The following is a 25,474-nucleotide window of genomic DNA, read 5'->3' as shown; positions in this document are numbered from 1 at the left end:
ACCGTTAGATGGAAATGAGGCAATAGCAGTGGGCGTCCCTATGCTTGAGTTAGCTTCTACCCATATTAGCATATAGGGGGTCATTCCGACCCGATCGCTCGCTGCAGTTGGTTGCAGCGCAGCGATCAGATCTGATCTGCGCATGCGCCGGCACCGCAGTGCGCCGGCGCATGGCAGCCGTCGTTGCCTAGCGATCACTTCTGAGGCAGAGGCGGTCGCTGAGCGGGAGGGGGCTGGACGGCGGCATTAAGCCGCCGTTTAGGGGGCGCGGTCCGGCCAACGCAGGCGTGGCCGGACCGTTGGGGGGGGGGGGGGGAAGGGGGGGCGCGGCGGTCGCGTGACGTCTCACACAGCCGCTGCGGCCAGTGGCAGCGATGAACAACTCCCGGCCAGCCGCAGGAGCTGCGCTGGCCGGGAGTTACTCCACAAATACAAAAGCATCGCCGCTGTGCGATGCTTTTGTATTTGGGCATGGGGGGGGGGGGGCGGACTGACATGCGGGGCGGACTAGCCCTGTGCTGGGCGTCCCCCCGCATGTCAGGGAAGATGATCTTAGCTTTAAATTTAGCACAGCTACGATCAACTCGTAATGACCCCCCCATAGTCACAATTGCGCAAAAGATAGCATCAGGAATCGCAAGAACAACCACACGTGAATGAGGACCATGAAGCAGCTTCTGTGCTTGTCTGTAAAACGTACGCTGGACCAGGTTTGGAGCCACACATAATGCTGATTGCTCACATAGCTCAGTGATAAGCGGCCGTATACACAGACGCACAGACGCAGGGCTGGAGCAGGTGTTGAAGCTGCGACTGATGGTGGTGTGTAAGGATGCTCCAATCAGTATTATAGCATGCACGGGTGCTAAAAGTGTTTGTTTCAGTCTTTGCACATTCCTTGCATAAGCATTTGCATAAAGTGGCAGATGGGCGCCCGCCGATATACGCCGCTGCCTGCGCTTCTGCGTGTGACTCTTTCAGACCCTTTTTGTCTTTAGTTGTACATGTACTGAATAGAGATTCTGAAGCCCGCACCATATACTACCTACACCTGCCTGTGGGATTGCAGTGGCCTGCTGCTAACTTTCCTTCTCTTCTCTCCAGGTGGAAATTGAGCAGAAGAAGACTCTGAACCCAGATATGGAGGGCGAAGCTGTAGAAAATCCCGCGGAATGTGTTACACAATAGTTTCCAAGGGAAGCCAGTAAATCATTATTGCTGACAGGAGACGGGCACACGGGTGTAACCAGCACCAGACCCACAGGGTGATAACGTGCCCAGGGCCACGCACCAGTGTGCCACAAGTTCAATGACAAGTAATAATTTGTAGGATTGAAGCGCCGACGTCATGTTGGCTAGGTAGCGACATTAGATGGATGGCTTGTGCGCTAGGGACGGAAGCCCAGGGTGCCAGGCGTAGAGAAAATAGTGCGTCGAGAACCAAGAATCGGGAAGACGCAGCGACCTGTGCTATGGATAAACGCCAGAGATGTGGAATAGCGCACTGCGTGCCGGTGAGACCTTCAGATCTGAGCAACCTAAAACATGGCGAGCGAGGCTCTCCGAGCGACATTCTTACACTTTCCGCATCCTGTTCGTCAAATGAACGTGGAATAATTTAGAGAAGATGTAATTTCTGCTTTGCCAGATAGAATAGCACCAACTTTACGGAGCGATTCACAACGAGAGGAAGTTCTCAAACTGTTCTGACTTGAAGTTTGTAGGAAAAATTGTCATTGCGGAACTAATTAGCTCAGGAGAGGCGGATGCTAAATGGGGACAATTCTAGGAACTTCTGCGTAAAGGGCTAAATCGTCTCATGTATCTGACATTTTATAGACTGGAGAGATTTCTGCAGTCTTGTTCCTGTGATTTAACGTATCAATTGCAGAGCTTTATTATGGCTGCAAAAGCGTCCCCGCCACGTGATGAGTTCGCCCCCGAATATCACTTGACCTTTATTTTGCTGGAGGTGGGGAGAGGCTCGGTCTTTTGCTCTGACTAATGTCCATCCGCACAAAACACCAGGACATTGTGCAGATCTGGGCTGTGAATGGACCACTGTGTCTTGACAACGCTACAGTCATCTGTTCCACCAACACTGGATATCAGCACAATCCATTCAGTTCCGAAGCCGCAATCTGTACAACAATTTATATGTGATAACAGCTCCTGTCATTTTCAGGCATTTAGTATGGGCTAGGTCTCTGTAGTAGCCATCTCCTTACACTGTAAATATCCTGATAAGCACAGATATTACCAGAGGGCTAGGTAAGTGCAGAGGCCCAGAATCACGGCTCTTTTAGGTAGGTGCCTGGAACCGTCCTGTACTACGGCACCTCACGTGAGCACAATAACCACTACCAGGTATTACACACCCTGACATAGACTCATAGCACAATATACAGAATATCTAAGGCCAACCTGCAGGCTCAAACTACAACCACGTAGGCCCATCTTTATCTGCACTGGCCCTAAAGGGCCCCATACACTAGAACGATAATGCCCGATTTTATCCGATTTTGACTTTTCGGGCCGATAAATCGGATGAAAAGTGGCAAATTGGATGTGTTTTACATTCGATCCGATGCACGGCCCCGTTAGCATCGGATTAGAGCCCCTAGGTCGCGTTAGTGCTGCACTCGTGATATGTCAGATCCCGCATGGCATGGCTGGGATCGCATACGATACATCGTATGCAAAAGGACCACATACGATGTATCCTATGCGATCCTGCCACCTGGGAAGCTGCCGGTTCAAGGGAAATCGCATCTGACTTTAGCCTCCGACATGTTGCTGTAGTGTATGGGGCCCTTAAGGCCGCCTCTCTTCTGTGCCCGCTGAATGTTTATACTCTAATGTTGTGCAGCAGTGTTTCACTGAGCGCTGTTGTAATGGGCTGGTGACCGTTTACAGCTTTTATATGTATGTAATTATCATCCTCAATCTTTTGCCATAAAAACGTAATTTGTACACCCCCAGTCGTAGCAGACAGGAGTCTGAATTCACCAGCACCCACCCCGCCTGCCGAGTGGATCTGTGTGTCCCCGCACATTATATGTTGTACTATGGAGCAGTGTGTGTGTGTGTGTGTGTATGTGTGTGTGTTTAGATGTATGTAAGTGATCTGATCTGTCGCTGCACGCATTCAGCTGGATCTTTAACTGCTGGAGGAAGCTTCGATTTCACAGTGACAAGGAGGACAAGGCATCAGCTTATGTGCGCTGACCTAGAGATGCATTTACGAGATCAGTTATTTGTAGCATGGGGAAGCTGCAAATGTAAGCTATAAAAGACACTGGGGGTCCAGGGGCTGCGTCCTGCAGCTTATTGTACTCGTCCATCTGAAAACTGGGGCTGTGTGAAGCTTCAGAGTTCGTGTGAGCAAGACCAGTCAGAAGCTGCAACCCCAGAAATAGCACCGTCTCTTTATACAAACTGCAGCGTCTGCTGCTATGTTTAAAAGGCCGTCACCCGTACAGTGAATCTGCTCTGATTATTGGGGGTCACTCTGACCCGATGGCACGCTGCCGTTTTTCGCAGCGTAGCGTTCGGGTCATAACTGCGCCGGCGCCGCAGTGCACCGGCGCATGGCCGCCCGTTGCTGCGCTATGATCGCCTCTGATGATTGACAGAGGCAGTTGATGGGCGGGAGTGGTTGAATCGGCGGCGTTTGGCAGCCGTTTTGTGGGCGCGCTCCAGCCAACGCAGGCGTGGCTGGACCGTGCGGGGAGTGGGCCGCAGCGGCTGCGTGACGTCACCCGCAGCCACTGCGGGCCGGGGAGCGATGAGTAGCTCCCGGCCAGCACGCTAAAGCTGCACTGGCTGGGAGCTACTCTTGAAGTGCAAAGGCATCGCCGCTGTACGATGCCTTTGCACTTCGGCGGGGGAGGGGGCGGCACTGACATGCGGGGCGGACTAGCCCTGTGCTGGGCGTCCCCCCGCATGTCTGAGTTTATGATCGTAGCTGTGCTAAATTTAGCACCGCTACGATCAACTCGGAATGACCACTATAGTGTGGAAAGGAGCAGCCTGCGCACTTGTGGTGGCCATCAAGTCTCACGCCATTATGGCGGATATAGGGATTTTTATGATGCTGGGCCTCACAGTTGGACACAAGGTCCATTTGTTGAGTAAGATCCATACATCTTTCCATACTGCGCATGTATACCAAAATGTGGTGGTATTTAGTCTTATGCATGCCCCGTGGAGATATGACGGAATCAGACAGCCCTATATACCCTTCTTAGGAGGCTTATCCTCTGTGGGTACCAGATGCCTGGTACAAAGGTACTAATTCAGATCTGATCGCTATTGTGCGAAATCGCACAGCGGCCAATTATGGAATGCGCATGCGTATGGGTCGTAATGCGCGAGGCCAAACTGCGAAAAAATCCTGTGTCTTTTTTGATCGCTAGGCGAACGCAGGCTGATTGACAGGAAGCGGACGTTTGTGGGTGGTAACTGGCCGTTTTCTGGAAGTGCCTGAAAAAAACCCACAGGTGTTCCCGAGCGTTTTCAGGGCGGGTGTGTGACGTCAGCTCCGGCCTAATCAGACTGTTTCTGTCGCCCTGTAGGAGTAAGTCCTGGGCTACGCACAGACTGGAAAAAATATTCGATGGCGAGTGAGATTGCAAACGGATTTGCAGCTTGCACAGCTTTTCGCACAGCGCGATATTTCACCATGTCTGGGCGGTGACTATCCGATCGCAAACCTCTGCAAATTCGCAGAGGAGCGATCAGGTCTGAATTAAGCCTACAGATATGTGGCGATGATGACAGCAGTGTTATCTGATTGGTTGATACTACTTTATTCACGATCCTACCTGTTTCACTGTGTCAGGCTGCAGACCCTTATACCCTCTGGACACTGCGGGAGAGAAGACTTCCAATGAATTTCATGACCGGCATGGGGTGTTTTTTGTATTTGATAACTTCTTGTATGAAAAATGCAACTTTCGTATTTATTAGTAACAGACGAGACACTATTCTCTCTCATGTATATGACACTTCATTACGTGATATTGTGTAGAAATAGGGCCATCTAACTTTTGTATTTATTACTTAACGCTGTCAAGCTGCATTTCTACGCTGTAGTTGGGAGGAACTGGACGGAGATATGTGCTTCAGACTCAACCTACGCTTCTCAGGCCGCCATTTTTACGTAAACTCTAAGCGAGACCTTTTTGTATTTAAAGACACACGTGCGCCAGACTTCCATTCCATGGCTACTGCGACAACACTAGGTGCAGGGGTGGTGACCTTACAGTGTTAGCGAATAATAAAACGCCTACTGAGTAATACAGAACTGGGCAGGTAGAATTTAATTAAGCTACATTCCCATTTTAATAAATTCATGGTTACGGGAAAAGAACTGTTAACCCCCCCCCCCCCCTCGCTGTAGCACTAAGGGTTAACTGTTCTGCAGAATGTAGCAACAACATATACAGTATTATTGTAACAAATCCATCAATCCACAATACATGTTGTGGAAAGTCAGGGCTCCAAAGTAGATAGGTTAGAAACAATTACTTGGATATTACAATGGCTGGAGGTTCCATTTTATTGTAACGGCACTGGATTCACTTTAAGAACCCTGACCTAGTGTAACTGGCTGCTATACATACAAATGGGGTTATATCACAGCATGCTTGCCTACCTTTAATTTCTCCTCCCCGGGAGACTTCGGGGGGCGGGACCGGGCTGTGACATCATCAAGCCCCACCCCCACACCGGGAAAAGATGCCGGGAAGGGGGCGAGGCTAAAATGACGTGATTTGCATCATTTTAACCCCTTCCCCACCCCACGGACCCGCGAATACGGGAGATTATCTCACTAGGGTGCGAGCAGGATGTGGGAGACCTGCCTCTTCCGGGGGTGTGGGGAGCTACCCCAAAAAACGGGAGCCTCCCGCAGCTTCTGGGAGAGTAGGCAAGTATGTATCAGATGTTCTCAAATGCAGTTCTCAAGGCACCCCAACGGTCCAGGTTTTAAATGTATCCATGCTTGGCCACAGGTGACTTAATTAGCACCTCAGTCAATTTGATTTATCCATCTGTGCTGGGCCATCGATATACCTAAATCCTGGACTGTTGGGATGCCTTGAGGATGGCGTTTTGGGAACCTCTGGATTTTATTATTCTACAACTTGAAAGGTAATGCACATTACCCACTATCTCCCCCGTGTGGCATTATAGCAAACTGCAGGATGCTTGGTGAAGCAAGGACGTTTCCTACAATGAACTGAGCGCGGCATAGCACAAAGCTCCAGCAGATACAGTTTTCTTGTTTTTAGCATTTCCTTTAGGAAATGATACTACTGATTGCTCTTTGCTTTATGTGTAGAAAGGCGAATAAAGCATTAACAAGGTGTCCGGCCTGTTTTTTTCCCCATGTGCTTTCAGTGCTGCTGGAAGACTTAATAGTAATGAGGGGATCATGGCACACAGCCAGCCAGCATAGATCACACAGCAGGTAATTGCCCAGGTGCTCAGCGGAAACATAACTAAATGGAGGGTTTCGTACACATACTAGGACGCAAGTCATATCTGGCTTGTTGAAAACTTATCTTAAATCAGAGTTTCCCTAAATTCTGCTGTTACAGTCCAGGTTTTAAGGATATCCATGCGTGAGTATAGATAATTAAATCAAATTGACTAAGGTACTAGATAAGTCACCTGCACTCAGGAATGGATATGTTTAAAACCTGGACTGTAATTCCGGAGTCTGGGAAACTCTTTCTTAAATGAACTGTAGGCTCAGCAGCAACGTTCCGGAGACTTCTACTCCTTTCTTAGAGTTCCCCTCATATCAGACTCTTGTCTTCTACCTTTTTTACCCAGGTTAGAAAATGTAGTCGCACACAGAAGAACAAGTGATATTGCTCCAGTAGTCTGTGTACCTTTTGACACATTAGTCATCGATGGTCAATGGCCATCCCTATAGTGGACCCCTCGTGACACTATATAAAATAAGGATGATATTAACTTGATTTAATAGTCCTATACACGGGAAGACCCTCCAACATGACCCTCCATCAGGTACACCCTCCAACATGACCCTCCATCCGGTACACCCTCCAACATGACCCTTCATCCGGTACACCCTCCAACATGACCCTCCATCAGGTACACCCTCCAACATGACCCTCCATCCGGTACACCCTCCCAACATGACCCTCCATCCGGTACACCCTCCAACATGACCCTCCATCCGGTACACCCTCCAACATGACCCTCCATCCGGTACACCCTCCAACATAATCTTCCATCAGGTACAAAGAGGTAAATTTACAAAGATTCATGTCTGGTCGAGATTACATTCTTGGGTGTGTTTAGATATTTTTTTCAAACATGGAAATTTACTAAAGGCAAGCACAAATATGATCAAATACACCATCGGCCAAACTCGGATTTACCTTCCATAAGAAACAACAGTGCACTGAGAATTAAGAATAATGGGCAGATGTACTAAGCCTGGAGAAGTCATAAAAAAAGTGATAAACCAGTGATAAGTGCAAGGTGATAATGCACCAGCCAATCAGCTCCAATATGTAAATTGACAGTTATGAGCTGATTGGCTGGTGTGTTTTCACCTTGCACTTACCACCGCTTTATCACTTCTCCAGACTTAATACATCTGCATGTTTGCAAACACACCCGAGAATTAGGCAAACTCATGCCAAAATATACTTTAGTAATAGACGTCCCCGTGATCAGCGTGTTTGGAGAAGCCTGCACTGATCACACTGTGCGCATCTATGTGTAAAAAAAAAAAAAAGTATAAAAGAAGTATATCTTCCCCCAAGGATAACCTGAAGCCCAGGGCTATCCCCCGCACCCCTGCTAGTGGGTGCAAGGTCGATAGTGAGGAGTAGTGAAAAAATAAGAATTTACTCACCGGTAATTCTATTTCTCGTAGTCCGTAGTGGATGCTGGGAACTCCGTAAGGACCATGGGGAATAGCGGGCTCCGAAGGAGGCTGGGCACTCTAGAAAGATTTATGACTACCTGGTGTGCACTGGCTCCTCCCACTATGACCCTCCTCCAAGCCTCAGTTAGGACACTGTGCCCGGACGAGCAGACATAATAAGGAAGGATTTAGAATCCCGGGTAAGACTCTTACCAGCCACACCAATCACACCGTACAACTCGTGATACTATATCCAGTTTGACAGTATGAAAACAACTGAGCCTCTCAACAGATGGCTCAACAATAACCCTTTAGTTAACAATAACTATTTACAAGTATTGCAGACAATCCGCACTTGGGATGGGCGCCCAGCATCCACTACGGACTACGAGAAATAGAATTACCGGTGAGTAAATTCTTATTTTCTCTAACGTCCTAGTGGATGCTGGGAACTCCGTAAGGACCATGGGGATTATACCAAAGCTCCCAAACGGGCGGGAGAGTGCGGATGACTCTGTAGCACCGAATGAGAGAACTCCAGGTCCTCCTCAGCCAGGGTATCAAATTTGTAGAATTTTGCAAACGTGTTTGCCCCTGACCAAGTAGCTGCTCGGCAAAGTTGTAAAGCCGAGACCCCTCGGGCAGCCGCCCAAGATGAGCCCACCTTCCTTGTGGAATGGGCATTTACAGATTTTGACTGTGGCATGCCTGCCACAGAATGTGCAAGCTGAATTGTACTACAAATCCAGCGAGCAATAGACTGCTTAGAAGCAGGAGCACCCAGCTTGTTGGGTGCATACAGGATAAACAGCGAGTCAGAGTTTCTGACTCCAGCCGTCCTGGAAACATATATTTTCAGGGCCCTGACAACGTCTAGCAACTTGGAGTCCTCCAATTCACTAGTAGCCGCCGGCACCACAATAGGCTGGTTCAGGTGAAACGCTGACACCACCTTAGGAAGAAATTGGGGACGAGTCCTCAATTCTGCCCTATTCATATGGAAAATCAGATAAGGGCTTTTACATGATAAAGCCGCCAATTCTGACACTCGCCTGGCTGAAGTCAAGGCCAATAACATGACCACTTTCCACGTGAAATATTTTAGATCCACGGTTTTAGTGGCTCAAACCAATGTGATTTTAAGAAAACTCAACACCACGTTGAGATCCCAAGGTGCCACAGGGGGCACAAACGGGGGCTGAATATGCAGCACTCCTTTCACAATGCCTGAACTTCAGGTACTGAAGCTAATTCTTTTTGAAAGAAAATCGACAGAGCCGAGATCTGTACTTTAATGGAGCCTAGACTTAGGCCCATATTCACTCCTGCTTGCAGGAAATGTAGAAATCGACCTAGTGGAAATTCCTCTGTTGGGGCCTTTTTGGCCTCGCACCATGCAACATATTCCTGCCACATGCGGTGATAATGCTTTGCCGTAACATCTTTCCTGGCTTTAATAAGCGCAGGAATGACTTCTTCCGGAATACCCTTTTCCTTCAGGATCCGGCGCTCAATCGCCATGCCGTCAAACGCAGCTGCGGTAAGTCTTGGAACAGACAGGGCCCCTGCTGAAGCAGGTCCTGTCTGAGCGGCAGAGGCCATGGGTCCTCTGATATCATTTCCTGAAGTTCCGGGTACCAAGCCCTTCTTGGCCAATCCGGAACCACGAGTATCGTTCTTACTCCTCGCCATCTTATTATTCTCAGTACCTTTGGTATGAGAGGCAGAGTAGGGAACACATAAACCGACTGGTACACCCACGGTGTCACTAGAGCGTCCACAACTATCGCCTGAGGGTCCCTTGACCTGGCGCAATATCTCTTTAGCTTTTTGTTGAGGCGGGACGCCATCATGTCCACCTGTGGCCTTTCCCAACGGTTTACCAACAGCAGGAAGACTTCTGGATGAAGTCCCCACTCTCCCGGGTGTAGGTCGTGTCTGCTGAGGAAGTCTGCTTCCCAGTTGTCCACTCCCGGAATGAACACTGCTGACAGTGCTAGTACGTGATTTTCCGCCCATCGGAGAATCCTTGTGGCTTCTGCCATTGCCATCCTGCTTCTTGTGCCGCCCTGTCGGGTCACATGGGCGACTGCCGTGATGTTGTCTGACTGTATCAGTACCGGCTGGTTTTGAAGCAGGGGTCTTGCCTGACTTAGGGCATTGTAAATGGCCCTCAGTTCCAGAATTTATATGTAGGGAAGTCTCCTGACTTGACCATAGGCCCTGGAAGTTTCTTCCCTGTGTGACTGCTCCCCAGCCTTGAAGGCTGGCATCCGTGGTCACCAGGACCCAGTCCTGTATGCCGAAACTGCGGCCCTCTAGAAGATGAGCACCCTGCATCCACCACAGTAGAGACACCCTGGTCCTTGGAGACAGGGTTATCATTTGATGCATTTGAAGATGCGATCCCGACCACTTATCTAAGAGGTCTCACGGAAGGTCCTCGCATGGAACCTGCCGAATGGAATTGCTTCGTATGAAGCCACCATTTTCCCAGGACTCGTGTGCAACGATGCACCGATACCCTTTTTGGTTTTAGGAGGTCTCTGACTAGAGATAACAGCTCCTTGGCTTTCTCCTGCGGGAGAAACACTTTTTTCTGTTCTGTGTTCAAAATCATCCCCAGGAACAGTAAGCGAGTGGAAGGAACCAGCTGTGACTTTGGAATGTTCAGAATCCAGCCATGCTGTTGTAGCACCTCCTGAGATAGTGCTACTCCGACCAGTAACTGCTCCCTGGACCTTGCCTTTATAAGGAGATCATCCAAGTATGGGATAAATAAAAACTCCCCCTTTTTTTTGAAGGAGTATCATCATTTCTGCCATTACCTTGGTAAACACCCTCGGGCCGTGGACAGTTCAAACGGTAGTGTCTGGAATTGGTAATGGCAATCCTGTACCACAATCTGAGGTACTCCTGGTGAGGAAGGTAAATAGGGACATGCAGGTAAGCATCCTTGATGTCCAGGGATAGCATGTAATCCCCCTCGTCCAGGCTTGCAATAACCGCCCTGAGCGATTCCATCTTGAACTTTGTTATGTAAGTGTTCAAGGATTTCCATTTTAAAATGGGTCTCACCGAACCGGCTGGTTTCGGTACCACAAACAGTGTGGAATAGTAACCCCGTCCTTGTTGAAGTAGGGGCACCTTGACTATCACCTGCTGGGAATACAGCTTGTGAATTGCCTCTAGCACAGCCTCCCTGCCTGAGGGAGTTGTCGGCAAGGCAGATTTGAGTAAACGGCGGGGGGGAGACGCCTCGACTTCCAGCTTGTACCCCTGAGATACTACTTGAAGGATCCAGGGATCCACCTGTGAGCGAGCCCACTGATCGCTGAAATTTTTGAGGCGGCCCTCCACCGTACCTGGCTACGCCTGTGGAGCCCCCGCGTCATGCGGTGGACTCAGAGGAAGCAGGGGAAGAATTTTGATTCTGGGGACTGGCTGCTGGTGCAGCATTTTCCCTCTTCCCTTTTTTGAAGCCGAAAGGACTGTACCTGATTATACAGTGCGTTTCTTAGGCTGTGAAGAAACCTGAGGTAAAATATTTTCATCCCAGCTGTTGCTGTGGATACGAGGTCCCAGAGACCATCCCCAACCAATTCCTCACCCTTATAAGGCTCTATGTGCCTTTTAAAGTCAGCATCACCTGTCCAGTGTTGGGTCTCCAATACCCTCCTGACAGAATGGACATTGCAATAATTCAGGATGCCAGCCGGCAAAATATTCCTCTGTGCATCCCTCATATATAAGACGACGTCTTATGTTCGCAAAATAGTATCCCTGTTTGAAAGGGGTACAGACCACGCTGCAGCAGTCTGCAGGTCTCAGTCTAGTACCTGAGTGTGTAATTACAGACTTCAGGATAGCCTCCTGCTATTTATCAGCAGGTACCTTCAAAGTGGCCGTATCCTAAGACGGCAGTGCCACCTTGACAAACGTGTGAGCGCCTTATCCACCCTAGGGGATATCTCCCAGCGTAACTTATCCTCTGGCGGGAAAGGGTACGCCATCAGTAACTTGTTAGAAATTACCAGTTTCTTATCGGGGAAACCCACGCTTTTTCACACTTCATTCACTCATTTGATGGGGGAACAAAACACTGCCTGCTTTTTCTCCCCACACATAAAACCCTTTGTTTTAGTGGTACTTGGGTTAATGTCAGAAATGTGTAACACATTTTATATTGCCGGGATCATGTAACGGATGTTCCTAGTGGATTGTGTATATGTCTCAACCTCGTAGACACTGGAGTCAGACTCCGTGTCGATATCTGTGTCTGCCATCTGAGGGAGCGTTGATGGCCTTTGAGACGTCTGGCCAGGCGCGGGCTGAGAAGCCGGCTGTCCCATAGCTGTTACGTCATCCAGCCTTTTATGTAAGGAGTTGACACTGTCGGTTAATACCTTCCACCTATCCATCCACTCTGGTGTCGGCCCACAGGGGCGACATCTCATTTATCGGCAACTGCTCCGCCTCCACATAAGTCTCCTCATCAAACATGTCGACACAGCCGTACCGACACACCGCACACACACAAGGAATGCTTCAATGAGGACAGGACCCACAAAAGCCCTTTGGGGGGACAGAGTGAGAGTATGCCAGCACACACCAGAGCGCTATATAATGCAGGGACTAACTGAGTTATGTCCCCTATAGCTGCTTTTATATAATTTATACTGCGCCTAAATTTAGTGCCCCCCCTCTCTGTTTTAACCCTGTTCTGTAGTGTAGACTGCAGGGGAGAGCCAGGGAGCTTCCCTCCAACGGAGCTGTGAGGGAAAAATGGCGCCAGTGTGCTGAGGAGATAGGCTCCGCCCCTTTTTCGCGGACTTTTCTCCCGCATTTTTATGGAATCTGGCAGGGGTTAATATACAGCCATATAGCCCTGGGGGTTATATGTGATGTATTTTTGCCAGCTAAGGTGTTTATATTGCTGCTCAGGGCGCCCACCCCCAGCGCCCTGCACCCATCAGTGACCGGAGTGTGTGGTGTGCATGAGGAGCAATGGCGCACAGCTGCAGTGCTGTGCGCTACCTTGGTGAAGGAGAGCCCCTAGTGTGCATCCAACCTCGGCCGGGCACAAGATCTAACTGAGGCTTGGAGGAGGGTCATAGTGGGAGGAGCCAGTGCACACCAGGTAGTCATAAATCTTTCTAGAGTGCCCAGCCTCCTTCGGAGCCCGCTATTCCCCATGGTCCTTACGGAGTTCCCAGCATCCACTAGGACGTTAGAGAAAATATATTGTCCTTTAGAGGGCGACTACAGGTCCCAGCAAGCCTCCCCACGAGCCAGTACTTGGAGAACCACAAGTACCATGGTAACAGGCCACTGATTGCCTATAAGTGACTCAGCCAATTTGCGTTTCCCCGTTACAACTCCCCACTATCAACATCACACCCACCAGCTGAGGGGCGGGGGATAGCCCCTGGCTCCAGCCAAGGACTGGGGTAGACTGGAATCCCCAGCCCAGGCTGACTAGTTAGAGGTGGAAGAATGCTTTGGCTGGGGGACCACTGAACTTTGTCCCCCGGCTGTGGCATTACCCCCCTGCTGGTGGAGCCCAGTGTAGATTCTAAGAATACGAGGGAACCCTTCTCTGTTTCACCCTGTATTTTTAGAATCTGGTCCGGCTTCAAGAGCCCGGTGCTGGCTCATTAAATACAGGGGACCCCTATGCATTTTGTCCCACGTATTATTATTTGAACCAGGGCCAGCTCAAAGAGCCTGGGGCTGGTTTTACTTAGGGGAGTGGGGGATACGAGTATTTTTTTTTATTTTTTTATAGCGCTTTCAATACTTTTACAGAGAAGCCCTGCGCACATCACGCTGGTCTGTGCAGGCTTCTCAAAACACGCTGATCACAGGCAGGACTATACACTTTGGACAGATATGACTGAACACTCACACTTTTAAACACGATTCTGTCAAAACACAAATTTCTGTGTTTGATTCACAAAATGTCACACGTGTCCGATCACCAGCGTGTTTAATCTCGGGCAAAACACGAATCTTAGTAAATTTACCCCAAAATGCTCTGCTCTCTGGCTTTCCTCATATTTTATGATTGCCGTTAACCCTCCGTCAGGCGCATCTCTGGGTCTCCCGGGTTCAGTCGCAGTGCGCCTCACAGGTGCCTGTTAGAAAATCGTCATTAGCACCTAATTAACTCAATTCTAATGCTCTTAAAGTGATCAGTGACCTTTATTAGGACGTACAAAGAGATAAATCGTAGGTTTTACGGGCCATTTCAGCAGAAAATCTGAAGCAAAAAATAAGAATTTACTTACCGATAATTCTATTTCTCATAGTCCGTAGTGGATGCTGGGGACTCCGTAAGGACCATGGGGAATAGCGGCTCCGCAGGAGACTGGGCACATCTAAAGAAAGCTTTAGGACTATCTGGTGTGCACTGGCTCCTCCCCCTATGACCCTCCTCCAAGCCTCAGTTAGGATACTGTGCCCGGACGAGCGTACACAATAAGGAAGGATTTTGAATCCCGGGTAAGACTCATACCAGCCACACCAATCACACCGTATAACCTGTGATCTGAACCCAGTTAACAGCATGATAACAGAGGAGCCTCTGAAAGATGGCTCACAACAATAATAACCCGATTTTTGTAACAATAACTATGTACAAGTATTGCAGACAATCCGCACTTGGGATGGGCGCCCAGCATCCACTACGGACTATGAGAAATAGAATTATCGGTAAGTAAATTCTTATTTTCTCTAACGTCCTAAGTGGATGCTGGGGACTCCGTAAGGACCATGGGGATTATACCAAAGCTCCCAAACGGGCGGGAGAGTGCGGATGACTCTGCAGCACCAAATGAGAGAACTCCAGGTCCTCCTCAGCCAGGATATCAATTTTGTAGAATTTTACAAACGTATTTGCTCCTGACCAAGTAGCTGCTCGGCAAAGTTGTAAAGCCGAGACCCCTCGGGCAGCCGCCCAAGATGAGCCCACCTTCCTTGTGGAGTGGGCATTTACAGATTTTTGGCTGTGGCAGGCCTGCCACAGAATGTGCAAGCTGAATTGTACTACAAATCCAACGAGCAATAGTCTGCTTAGAAGCAGGAGCACCCAGCTTGTTGGGTGCACACAGGATAAACAGCGAGTCAGATTTCCTGACTCCAGCCGTCCTGGAAACATATATTTTCAGGGCACTGACAACGTCTAGCAACTTGGAGGCCTCCAAGTCCCTAGTAGCCGCAGGCACCACCAATAGGTTGGTTCAGGTGAGACGCTGAAACCACCTTGGGGAGAAACTGAGGACGAGTCCTCAATTCCGCCCTGTCCGAATGGAAAATCAGATAAGGGCTTTTTCAGGATAAAGCCGTCAATTCTGACACGCGCCTGGCCCAGGCCAGGGCCAACAGCATGACCACTTTCCATGTGAGATATTTTAACTCCACAGATTTAAGTGGTTCAAACCAATGTGACTTTTGGAACCCAAAACTACATTGAGATCCCAAAGTGCCACTGGAGGCACAAAAGGAGGCTGTATATGCAGTACCCCTTTTACAAACGTCTGAACTTCAGGGACTGAAGCTAGTTCTTTTTGGAAGAAAATTGACAGGGCCGAAATTTGAACCTTAATGGACCCCAATTTCAGGTCCATAGACACTCCTGTTTGCAGGAAATGTAGGAATCGACCCAGTTGAATTTCCTCCGTCGGGCCTTACTGGCCTCGCACCACGCAACATATTTTCGCCAATTGCGGTGATAATGTTTTTGCGGTTACATCCTTCCTGGCTTTGATCAGGATAGGGATGACTTCATCCGGAATGCCTTTTTTCCTTCAGGATCCGGCGTTCAACCGCCATGCCGTCAAACGCAGCCGCGGTAAGTCTTGGAACAGACAGGGTCCTTGCTGGAGCAGGTCCCTTCTTAGAGGTAGAGGCCACGGATCCTCCGTGAGCATCTCTTGAAGTTCCGGTTACCAAGTCCTTCTTGGCCAATCCGGAACCACGAATATAGTGCTTACTCCTCTCCATCTTATCAATCTCAGTACCTTGGGTATGAGAGGCAGAGGAGGGAACACATACCCTGACTGGTACACCCACGGTGTTACCAGAGCGTCTACAGCTTATTGCCTGAGGGTCCCTGGACCTGGCGCAATACCTGTCGAGTTTTTAATCATGTGGAAGACTTCTGGGTGAAGTCCCCACTCTCCCGGGTGGAGGTCGTGCTGAGGAAGTCTGCTTCCCAGTTGTCCACTCCCGGAATGAATACTGCTGACAGTGCTATCACATGATTTTCAGCCCAGCGAAGAATCCTTGCAGCTTCTGCCATTGCCCTCCTGCTTCTTGTGCCACCCTGTCTGTTTACGTGGGTGACTGCCGTGATGTTGTCCGACTGGATCAACACCGGCTGACCTTGAAGCAGAGGTCTTGCTAAGCTTAGAGCATTGTAAATGTCCCTTAGCTTCAGGATATTTATGTGAAGTGATGTCTCCAGGCTTGACCATAAGCCCTGGATATTCCTTCCCTGTGTGACTGCTCCCCAGCCTCGCAGGCTGGCATCCGTGGTCACCAGGACCCAGTCCTGAATGCCTAATCTGCGGCCCTCTAGAAGATGAGCACTCTGCAACCACCACAGGAGGGACACCCTTGTCCTTGGTGACAGGGTTATCCGCTGATGCATCTGAAGATGCGATCCGGACCATTTGTCCAGCAGGTCCCACTGGAAAGTTCTTGCGTGGAATCTGCCGAATGGGATTGCTTCGTAGGAAGCCACCATTTTACCCAGAACCCTTGTGCATTGATGCACTGAGACTTGGCTCGGTTTTAGGAGGTTCCTGACTAGCTCGGATAACTCCCTGGCTTTCTCCTCCGGGAGAAACACCTTTTTCTGGACTGTGTCCAGGATCATCCCTAGGAACAGAAGACACGTCGTCGGAACCAGGTGCGATTTTGGAATATTGAGAATCCAATCGTGCTGCCGCAACACTACCTGAGATAGTGCTACACCGACCTCCAACTGTTCCCTGGATCTTACCCTTATCAGGGAATTGTCCAAGGAAGGGATAACTAAAATTCACTTCCTTCGAAGGAATATCATCATTTCGGCCATTACCTTGGTAAAGACCCGGGGTGCCGTGTACCATCCATACGGCAGCGTCTGAACTGATAGTGACAGTTCTGTACCATAAACCTGAGGTACCCTTGGTGAGAAGGGTAAATTTTGACATGAAGGTAAGCATCCTTGATGTCCCGAGACATCATGTAGTCCCCTTCTTCCAGGTTCGCAATCACTGCTCTGAGTGACTCAATCTTGAATTTGAACCTCTGTACGTAAGTGTTCAAAGATTTTAGATTTAGAATCGGTCTCACCGAGCCGTCCGGCTTCGGTACCACAACAGTGTGGAATAATACCCCGTTCCCTGTTGCAGGAGGGGTATCTTGATTATCACCTGCTGGGAATACAGCTTGTGAATGGCTTCCAAAACTGTCTCCCTGTCAGAAGGAGACATCGGTAAAGCCGACTATAGGAAACGGCGAGGGGGAGACGTCTCGAATTCTAATTTGTACCCCTGAGATATCACCTGAAGGATCCAGGGGTCTACTTGCGAGTGAGCCCACTGCGCGCTGAAATTCATTGAGACGGGCCCCCCACCGTGCCTGATTCTGCTTGTAAAGCCCCAGCGTATACTGAGGGCTTGGCAGAGGCGGGAGAGGGTTTCTGTTCCTGGGAACTGGCTGATTTCTGCAGCCTTTTTCCTCTCCCTCTGTCACGGGGCAGAAATGAGGAACCTATTGCCCGCTTGTCCACGAAAAGACTGCGCCTGATAATACGGCGTCTTCTCATGTTGAGAGGCGACCTGGGGTACAAACGTGGAATTCCCAGCTGTTGCCGTGGCCACCAGGTCTGAAAGACCGACCCCAAATAACTCCTCCCTTAATAAAGCAATACTTCCAAATGCCGTTTGGAATACGCATCACCTGACCACTGACATGTCCATAACCCTCTACTGGTAGAAATGGACAACGCGCTTAGACTTGATGCCAGTCGGCAAATATTCCGCTGTGCATCACGCATATATAAAAATGCATCATTTAAATGCTCTATAGGCAAAAATATACTGTCCCTATCTAGGGTATCAATATTTTCAGTCAGGGAATCCGACCACGCCAACCCAGCACTGCACATCCAGGCTGAGGCGATTGCTGGTCGCAGTATAACACCAGTATGTGTGTAAATACCTTTTAGGATACCCTTCTGCTTTCTATCAGCAGGATCCTTAAGGGCGGCCATCTCAGGCGAAGGTAGAGCCCTTACAAGCGTGTGAGCGCTTTATCCCCCCTAGGAGGTGTTTCCCAACGCACCCTAACCTCTGGCGGGAAAGGATATAATGCCAATAACATTTTAGAAATTATCCGTTGTTATCGGGGGAAACCCACGCATCATCACACACCTCATTTAATTTCTCAGATTCAGGAAAACTACAGGTAGTTTTTCCTCACCGAACATAATACCCCTTTTTTTGGTGGTACACGTATTATCAGAAATGTGTAAAACATTTTTCATTGCCTCAATCATGTAACGTGTGGCCCTACTGGAAGTCACATTCGTCTCTTCACCGTCGACACTGGAGTCAGTATCCGTGTCGGCGTCTATATCTGCCATCTGAGGTAACGGGCGCTTTAGAGCCCCTGACGGCCTATGAGACGTCTGGACAGGCACAAGCTGAGTAGCCGGCTGTCTCATGTCAACCACTGTCTTTTATACAGAGCTGACACTGTCACGTAATTCCTTCCAACAGTTCATCCACTCAGGTGTCGACCCCCTAGGGGGTGACATCACTATTACAGGCAATCTGCTCCGTCTCCACATCATTTTTCTCCTCATACATGTCGACACAAAAGTACCGACATACAGCACACACACAGGGAATGCTCTGATAGAGGACAGGACCCCACTAGCCCTTTGGGGAGACAGAGGGAGAGTTTGCCAGCACACACCAGAGCGCTATATATATACAGGGATAACCTTATATAAGTGTTTTTCCCCTTATAGCTGCTGTATAGTTAATACTGCGCCCAATTAGTGCCCCCCTCTCTTTTTTAACCCTTTCTGTAGTGTAGTGACTGCAGGGGAGAGACAGGGAGCTTCCCTCCAACGGAGCTGTGAGGGAAAATGGCGCCAGTGTGCTGAGGAGATAGGCTCCGCCCCTTTTTCGCGGACTTTTCTCCTGCTTTTTTTATGGATTCTGGCAGGGGTTAAATGCATCCATATAGCCCAGGAGCTATATGTGATGCATTTTTTTTGCCATCCAAGGTGTTTTTATTGCGTCTCAGGGCGCCCCCCCCCCAGCGCCCTGCACCCTCAGTGACCGAAGTGTGAAGTGTGCTGAGAGCAATGGCGCACAGCTGCAGTGCTGTGCGCTACCTTGTTGAAGACAGGACGTCTTCTGCCGCCGATTTTCCGGACCTCTTCTGCCTTCTGGCTCTGTAAGGGGGCCGGCGGCGCGGCTCTGGGACCCATCCAAGCTGGGCCTGTGATCGTCCCTCTGGAGCTAATGTCCAGTAGCCTAAGAAGCCCAATCCACTCTGCACGCAGGTGAGTTCGCTTCTTCTCCCCTTAGTTCCTCGATGCAGTGAGCCTGTTGCCAGCAGGTCTCACTGAAAATAAAAAACCTAATCTAAAACTTTCACTAAGAAGCTCAGGAGAGCCCCTAGTGTGCACCCTTCTCGTTCGGGCACAGAGATCTAACTGAGGCTTGGAGGAGGGTCATAGGGGGAGGAGCCAGTGCACACCAGATAGTCCTAAAGCTTTCTTTAGATGTGCCCAGTCTCCTGCGGAGCCGCTATTCCCCATGGTCCTTACGGAGTCCCCAGCATCCACTTAGGACGTTAGAGAAATAGGATTTTAATTACCTACCGGTAAATCATTTTCTCGGAGTCCGTAGTGGATGCTGGGCGCCCATCCCAAGTGCGGATTATTCTGCAATACTTGTACATAGTTATTGTTACAAAAATCGGGTTATTGTTGTAGGAAGCCGTCTTTCAGAGGCTCCTTTTGTTATCATACTGTTAACTGGGTTTAGATCACAAGTTGTACGGTGTGATTGGTGTGGCTGGTATGAGTCTTACCCGGGATTCAAAATCCTCCCTTATTGTGTACGCTCGTCCGGGCACAGTACCTAACTGGAGTCTGGAGGAGGGTCATAGGGGGAGGAGCCAGTGCACACCACCTGATCTGGAAAAGCTTTACTTTTTGTGCCCTGTCTCCTGCGGAGCCGCTATTCCCCATGGTCCTTTCAGGAACCCCAGCATCCACTACGGACTCCGAGAAATAGAATTATCGGTAAGTAAATTCTTATTATATCCTTCTCTCAAAGTATGTCCGTCTCCGCGGGCACAGTTTCCTAGACTGAGTCTGGTAGGAGGGGCATAGAGGGAGGAGCCAGCCCACACTATCAATTTCTTAAAGTGCCCATGGCTCCTAGTGGACCTGTCTATACCCCATGGTACTAAATGGACCCCAGTATCCTCTACGGACTACAAGAAATAGAATTATCGGTAAGTAAATTCTTATTTTCTCTATCGTCCTAGTGGATGCTGGGGTTCCTGAAAGGACCATGGGGATTATACCAAAGCTCCCAAACGGGCGGGAGAGTGCGGATGACTCTGCAGCACCGAATGAGAGAACTCCAGGTCCTCTTTTGCCAGGGTATCAAATTTGTAAAATTTTACAAACGTGTTCTCCCCCGACCACGTAGCTGCTCGGCAGAGTTGTAATGCCGAGACCCCTCGGGCAGCCGCCCAAGATGAGCCCACCTTCCTTGTGGAATGGGCATTTACATATTTTTTTGCTGTGGCAAGCCTGCCACAGAATGTGCAAGCTGAATTGTACTACAAATCCAACGAGCAATAGTCTGCTTAGAAGCAGGAGCACCCAGCTTGTTGGGTGCATACAGGATAAACAGCAAGTCAGATTTCCTGACTCCAGCCGACCTGGAAACTATATTTTCAGGGCCCTGACAACATCCAGCAACTTGGAGTCCTCCAAGTCCCTAGTAGCCGCAGGCACCACAATAAGCTGGTTCAGGTGAAACGCTGACACCACCTTAGGGAGAAACTGGGGACGAGTCCACAGCTTTGCTCTGTCCGAATGGACAATCAGATATGGCTTTGTGAGATAAAGCCGCCAATTCTGACACTCGCCTGGCCGAGGCCAGGACCAACAGCATGGTCACTTTCCATGTGAGATATATCAAATCCACAGATTTGAGTTGTTTAAAACAATGTGATTTTAGGAATCCCAAACTACGTTGAGATCGCCCAGTGCCACTGGAGACATCAAAAAGGGGTTGTATATGCAGTACTCCCTTAACAACTTCTGGACTTCAGGAACTGAAGCCAATTTCTTTCTGGAAGAAAATCGACCGGTCGAAATTTGAACCTTAATGGACCCCAATTTGAGACCCATATACACTCCTGCTTGCAGGAAATGTAGGAATTAACCTAGTTGAAATTCTTCCGTGGAGCCTTCCTGGCCTCACACCATGGAACATATTTTCACCTAAGCGGTGATAATGTTGTGCGGTCACCTCCTTCCTGGCTCTGACCAGGGTAGGGATGACCTCTTCCGGAATGCCTTTTTCCCTTAGGATCCGGCGTTCACCCGCCCTGGCGTCAACGCAGCTGCGGTAAGTCATGGAACAGACATGATTCTTGCTGAATCAAGATCCTTTCTAGTATCTCTTGAAGTTCCGGGTACCAAGTTCTTCTTGGCCCAAACCGGAACCACGAGTATAGTTCTTACTCCTCTCCTTCCTATCATTCTCCATACACTGGGTATGAAAGGCAGAGGAGGGAACACATACACCGACTGGTACACCCACGGTGTTACCAGAGCGTCCCAGCTATTGCATGAGGGTCTCTAGACCTGGCGCTTCATGTGGGACGCCATCATAACCACCTTTGGTCTTTCCCAACGGTTTACAAACATGTGGAAACTTCCAGATGAAGTTCCCACTTTTCCGGGTGGAATTCATTTATGCTGAGGAAATCTTCCTAGTTGTCCACTCCCGGAATGAACACTGCTGACAGTGTTATCACATGATCTTTCGCCCAGCGAAGAATCCTTGCTGTCATTGCCCTCCTGCTTCTTGTGCCGCCCCGTCTGTTTACGTGGGCGACTGCCATGATGATGTCCTACTGGATCAGCACCGGTTGACTTTGAAGCAGAGGTCTTCCTAGGCTCAGAGCATCGTAAATTGCCCTTAGCTCCAGTATATTCATGTGGAGAGAAATCTCCAGACTTGACCACACTTCCTTGGAAATTTCTTCCTTGTGTGACTGTTCCCCAGCCTCTCAGGCTGGCATCCGTGGTCACCAGAACACAGTCCTGAATGCTGAATGTGCTGCCCTCTAGAAGATGAGCACTCTGCAGCCCCCACAGAAGAGACACCCTTGTCCTTGGAGACAGGGTTATCCGCTGATGCATCTGAAGATGCGATCCGGACCATTCGTCCAGCAAATCCCCCTGAAAAGTTTTTGCGTGAGATCTGCCGAATGGAATCGCTTCGTAAGAAGCCACCATTTTTCCCAGGACTCCTGTGCATTGATGCACTGATACTTGGCCTGGATTTAGGAGGTTTCTGACTAGGTCGGATAACTCCCTGGCTTTCCCCTCCAGGAGAAATACCTCTTTCTGGACTATGCCCAGAATCATTCCTAGGAACAGCAGACGTATCATCGGAAAACAGCTGCGATTTTTGGAATATTTAGAATCCACTCGTGCTGTCGTAGAACTACTTTAGATAGTTCTTTTCCGACTTCCAACTGTTCTCTGGAACTTGTCCCTTTCAGGATATCGTCCAAGTAAGGGATAATTTAGATGCCTTTCTTCTTTTAAGAATCATCTTTTCGGCCATTACCTTGGTAAAGGCCCGGGGTGCCGTGGATAATTCAACGGCAGCGTCTGAAACTGATATTGACAGTTCTGTATCACGAACCAGAGGTACCCTTGTTGAGAAGGGCAAATTTGGACATGGAGGTAATCCTTGATGTCCAGGGACACCATATAGTCCCCTTTTTTCCGGTTCTCTATCACTGCTCTGAGTGACTCCATCTTGATTTGAACCTTTTTATGTAAGTGTTCAAAGATTTAGACTATGTCTCACCAAGCCGTCTGGCTTCAGTACCACAATATAGTGTGGAGGACTAATACCCTTTTCCTTGTTGTAGGAGGGGTACTTTGATTATCACCTGCTGGAAATACAGCTTGTGAATTTTTTCCCCAATACTGCCTCCTTGTCGGAGGGAGCCGTTGGTAAAGCAGGCTTCAGGAACCTGCGAGGAAAAAATGTCTCGACTCTCCAATCTGTACCCCTGGGATAATACTTGTATGATCTAGGGGTCAACTTGCGAGTGATCCCACTGCGCGCTGAGACTCTTGAGACTACCCCCCCACTGGTGGAGGGCTTCTTTTCCTGGGAAGGGGCTGCCTGCTGCAGTCTACTTCCCTTTCCTCTATGTCTGGGCAGATATGATTGGCCTTTTGCCCGCTTGCCCACATGGGAACGGAAGGATTGAGGCTGAAAAGACAGTGTCTTTTTCTGCTGAGATGTAACTTGGGGTAAAAAAGGTTGGATTTCCCAGCTGTGGCCGTGGCCCCCAGGTCCGACGGACCGACCCCAAATAACTCCTTCCCTTTATACGGCAATACTTCCATGTGCCGTATGGGATCTGTATCACCTGACCACTGTCGTGTCCATGACATCTTCTGGGAGATATGGACAACGCACTTATCTTGATGCCAGAGTGCAAATATCCCTCTGTGCATCTCGCATACATATATATAGAATGCATCCTATTAAATGCTCTATATCAATAAAATATTTTTTAGTCAGGGAATTCGACCAAGCCAACCCAGCACTGCATCTCCAGGCTGATGGCGATCGCTGGTCGCAGTATAACCACCGTCTGTGTGTATATACTTTTTAGGATATTTTTCCAGCTGCCTATCAGCTGGCTCCTTGAGGGCGGCCGTATTTGGAGACGGTAACGCCACTTGATAAGCGTGTGAGTGCCTTATCCACCCTAATGGGTGTTTCCCAACGCGCCCTAACTTCTGGCGGGAAAAGGTATAACGCCAATATTTGCTATCGGGGTAAACCCACGCATCATCACACACTTCATTTTATTTTATCTGATTCAGGAAAAACTACAGGTAGTTTTTTCACTTCCACATAATACCCTTTTTTGTGGTACTTGTAGTATCAGAAATATGTAACAGCTCCTTCATTGCCCTTAACGTGTGGCCCTAATGAGGAATACGTTTGTTTATTCACCGTCGACACTGGATTCAGTGTCCGTGTCTGTGTCGACCGACTGAGGTAAATGGGCGTTTTTTATAAAAAACCCCTGACGGTGTTTCTGAGACGCCTGGACCGTTACTAATTGTTTGTCGGCCGTCTCATGTCGTCAACCGACCTTGCAGCGTGTTGACATTCTCACGTAATTCCCTAAATAAGCCATCCATTCCGGTGTCGACTCCCTAGAGAGTGACATCACCATTACAGGCAATTTCTCCGCCTCCTCCAGCATCGTCCTCATACATGTCGACACACACGTACCGACACACAGCACACACACCTGGAATGCTCTGACAGAGGACAGGACCCCACTAGCCCTTTGGAGAGACAGAGGGAGAGTTTGCCAGCACACACCAAAAAACGCTATAATTACATAGGGACAACCTTATATAAGTGTTTCTCCCTAATAGCATCTTTATATATATATATTTATATCGCCAATTTGTGCCCCCCCTCTCTGTTTAAACCCTGTTTCTGTAGTGCAGTGCAGGGGAGAGCCTGGGAGCCTTCTCTCCAGCCTTTCTGTGAGAGAAAAAATGGCGCTGTGTGCTGAGGAGATAGGCCCCGCCCCTTTTACGACGGGCTCGTCTCCCGCTCTTTAGTGAAGTTTGGCAGGGGTTAAATATCTCCATATAGCCTCTGGGGGCTATATGTGAGGTATTTTTAGCCAGTATATAGGTTTACATTTGCCTCCCAGGGCGCCCCCCCCCAGCGCCCTGCACCCTCAGTGACAGCGTGTGAAGTGTGCTGAGAGGAAAATGGCGCACAGCTGCAGTGCTGTGCGCTACCTTTAGAAGACTGTCAGAGTCTTCAGCCGCCGATTCTGGACCTCTTCTAACTTCAGCATCTGCAAGGGGGCCGGCGGCGCGGCTCCGGTGACCATCCAGGCTGTACCTGTGATCGTCCCTCTGGAGCTAATGTCCAGTAGCCAAGAAGCCAATCCATCCTGCACGCAGGTGAGTTCACTTCTTCTCCCCTCAGTCCCTCGTTGCAGTGATCCTGTTGCCAGCAGGACTCACTGTAAAATAAAAAACCTAAGCTAAACTTTCTCTAAGCAGCTCTTTAGGAGAGCCACCTAGATTGCACCCTTCTCGGCCGGGCACAAAAATCTAACTGGAGTCTGGAGGAGGGTCATAGGGGGAGGAGCCAGTGCACACCACCTGATCTGGAAAAGCTTTACTTTTTGTGCCCTGTCTCCTGCGGAGCCGCTATTCCCCATGGTCCTTTC

General features: G+C 49.3%; 1 protein-coding gene and 1 long non-coding RNA gene across 4 annotated transcripts in view; one reads left to right on the top strand and one right to left on the bottom strand.

Annotated features, from left to right (window-relative positions):
* The window catches only part of STON2 (stonin 2), a 102,276-nt gene extending 95,905 nt beyond the window's left edge, over positions 1–6,371 (top strand). For both annotated transcript variants that reach the window (XM_063948227.1, XM_063948228.1), the window contains exon 7: positions 1,105–6,371. In XM_063948227.1, coding sequence (XP_063804297.1) covers positions 1,105–1,188 — 84 coding nt within the window. In that variant the 3' untranslated portion in view covers positions 1,189–6,371. The remainder of the gene's footprint in view (positions 1–1,104) is intronic.
* Positions 3,955–25,474, bottom strand: part of LOC134981086 (uncharacterized) — a 41,016-nt gene continuing 19,496 nt past the window's right edge. For both annotated transcript variants that reach the window (XR_010190515.1, XR_010190514.1), the window contains exons 2-3: positions 13,939–14,049; positions 3,955–4,870 (exon numbers count right to left, since the gene is read on the bottom strand). This is a non-coding gene — a long non-coding RNA (uncharacterized LOC134981086). The remainder of the gene's footprint in view (positions 4,871–13,938; positions 14,050–25,474) is intronic.

Source organism: Pseudophryne corroboree, chromosome 12 (assembly GCF_028390025.1).
Source record: "Pseudophryne corroboree isolate aPseCor3 chromosome 12, aPseCor3.hap2, whole genome shotgun sequence".
Classification (NCBI taxonomy): Eukaryota; Metazoa; Chordata; class Amphibia; order Anura; family Myobatrachidae; genus Pseudophryne; species Pseudophryne corroboree.
This window is presented reverse-complemented; position numbering and strand designations above follow the sequence as displayed.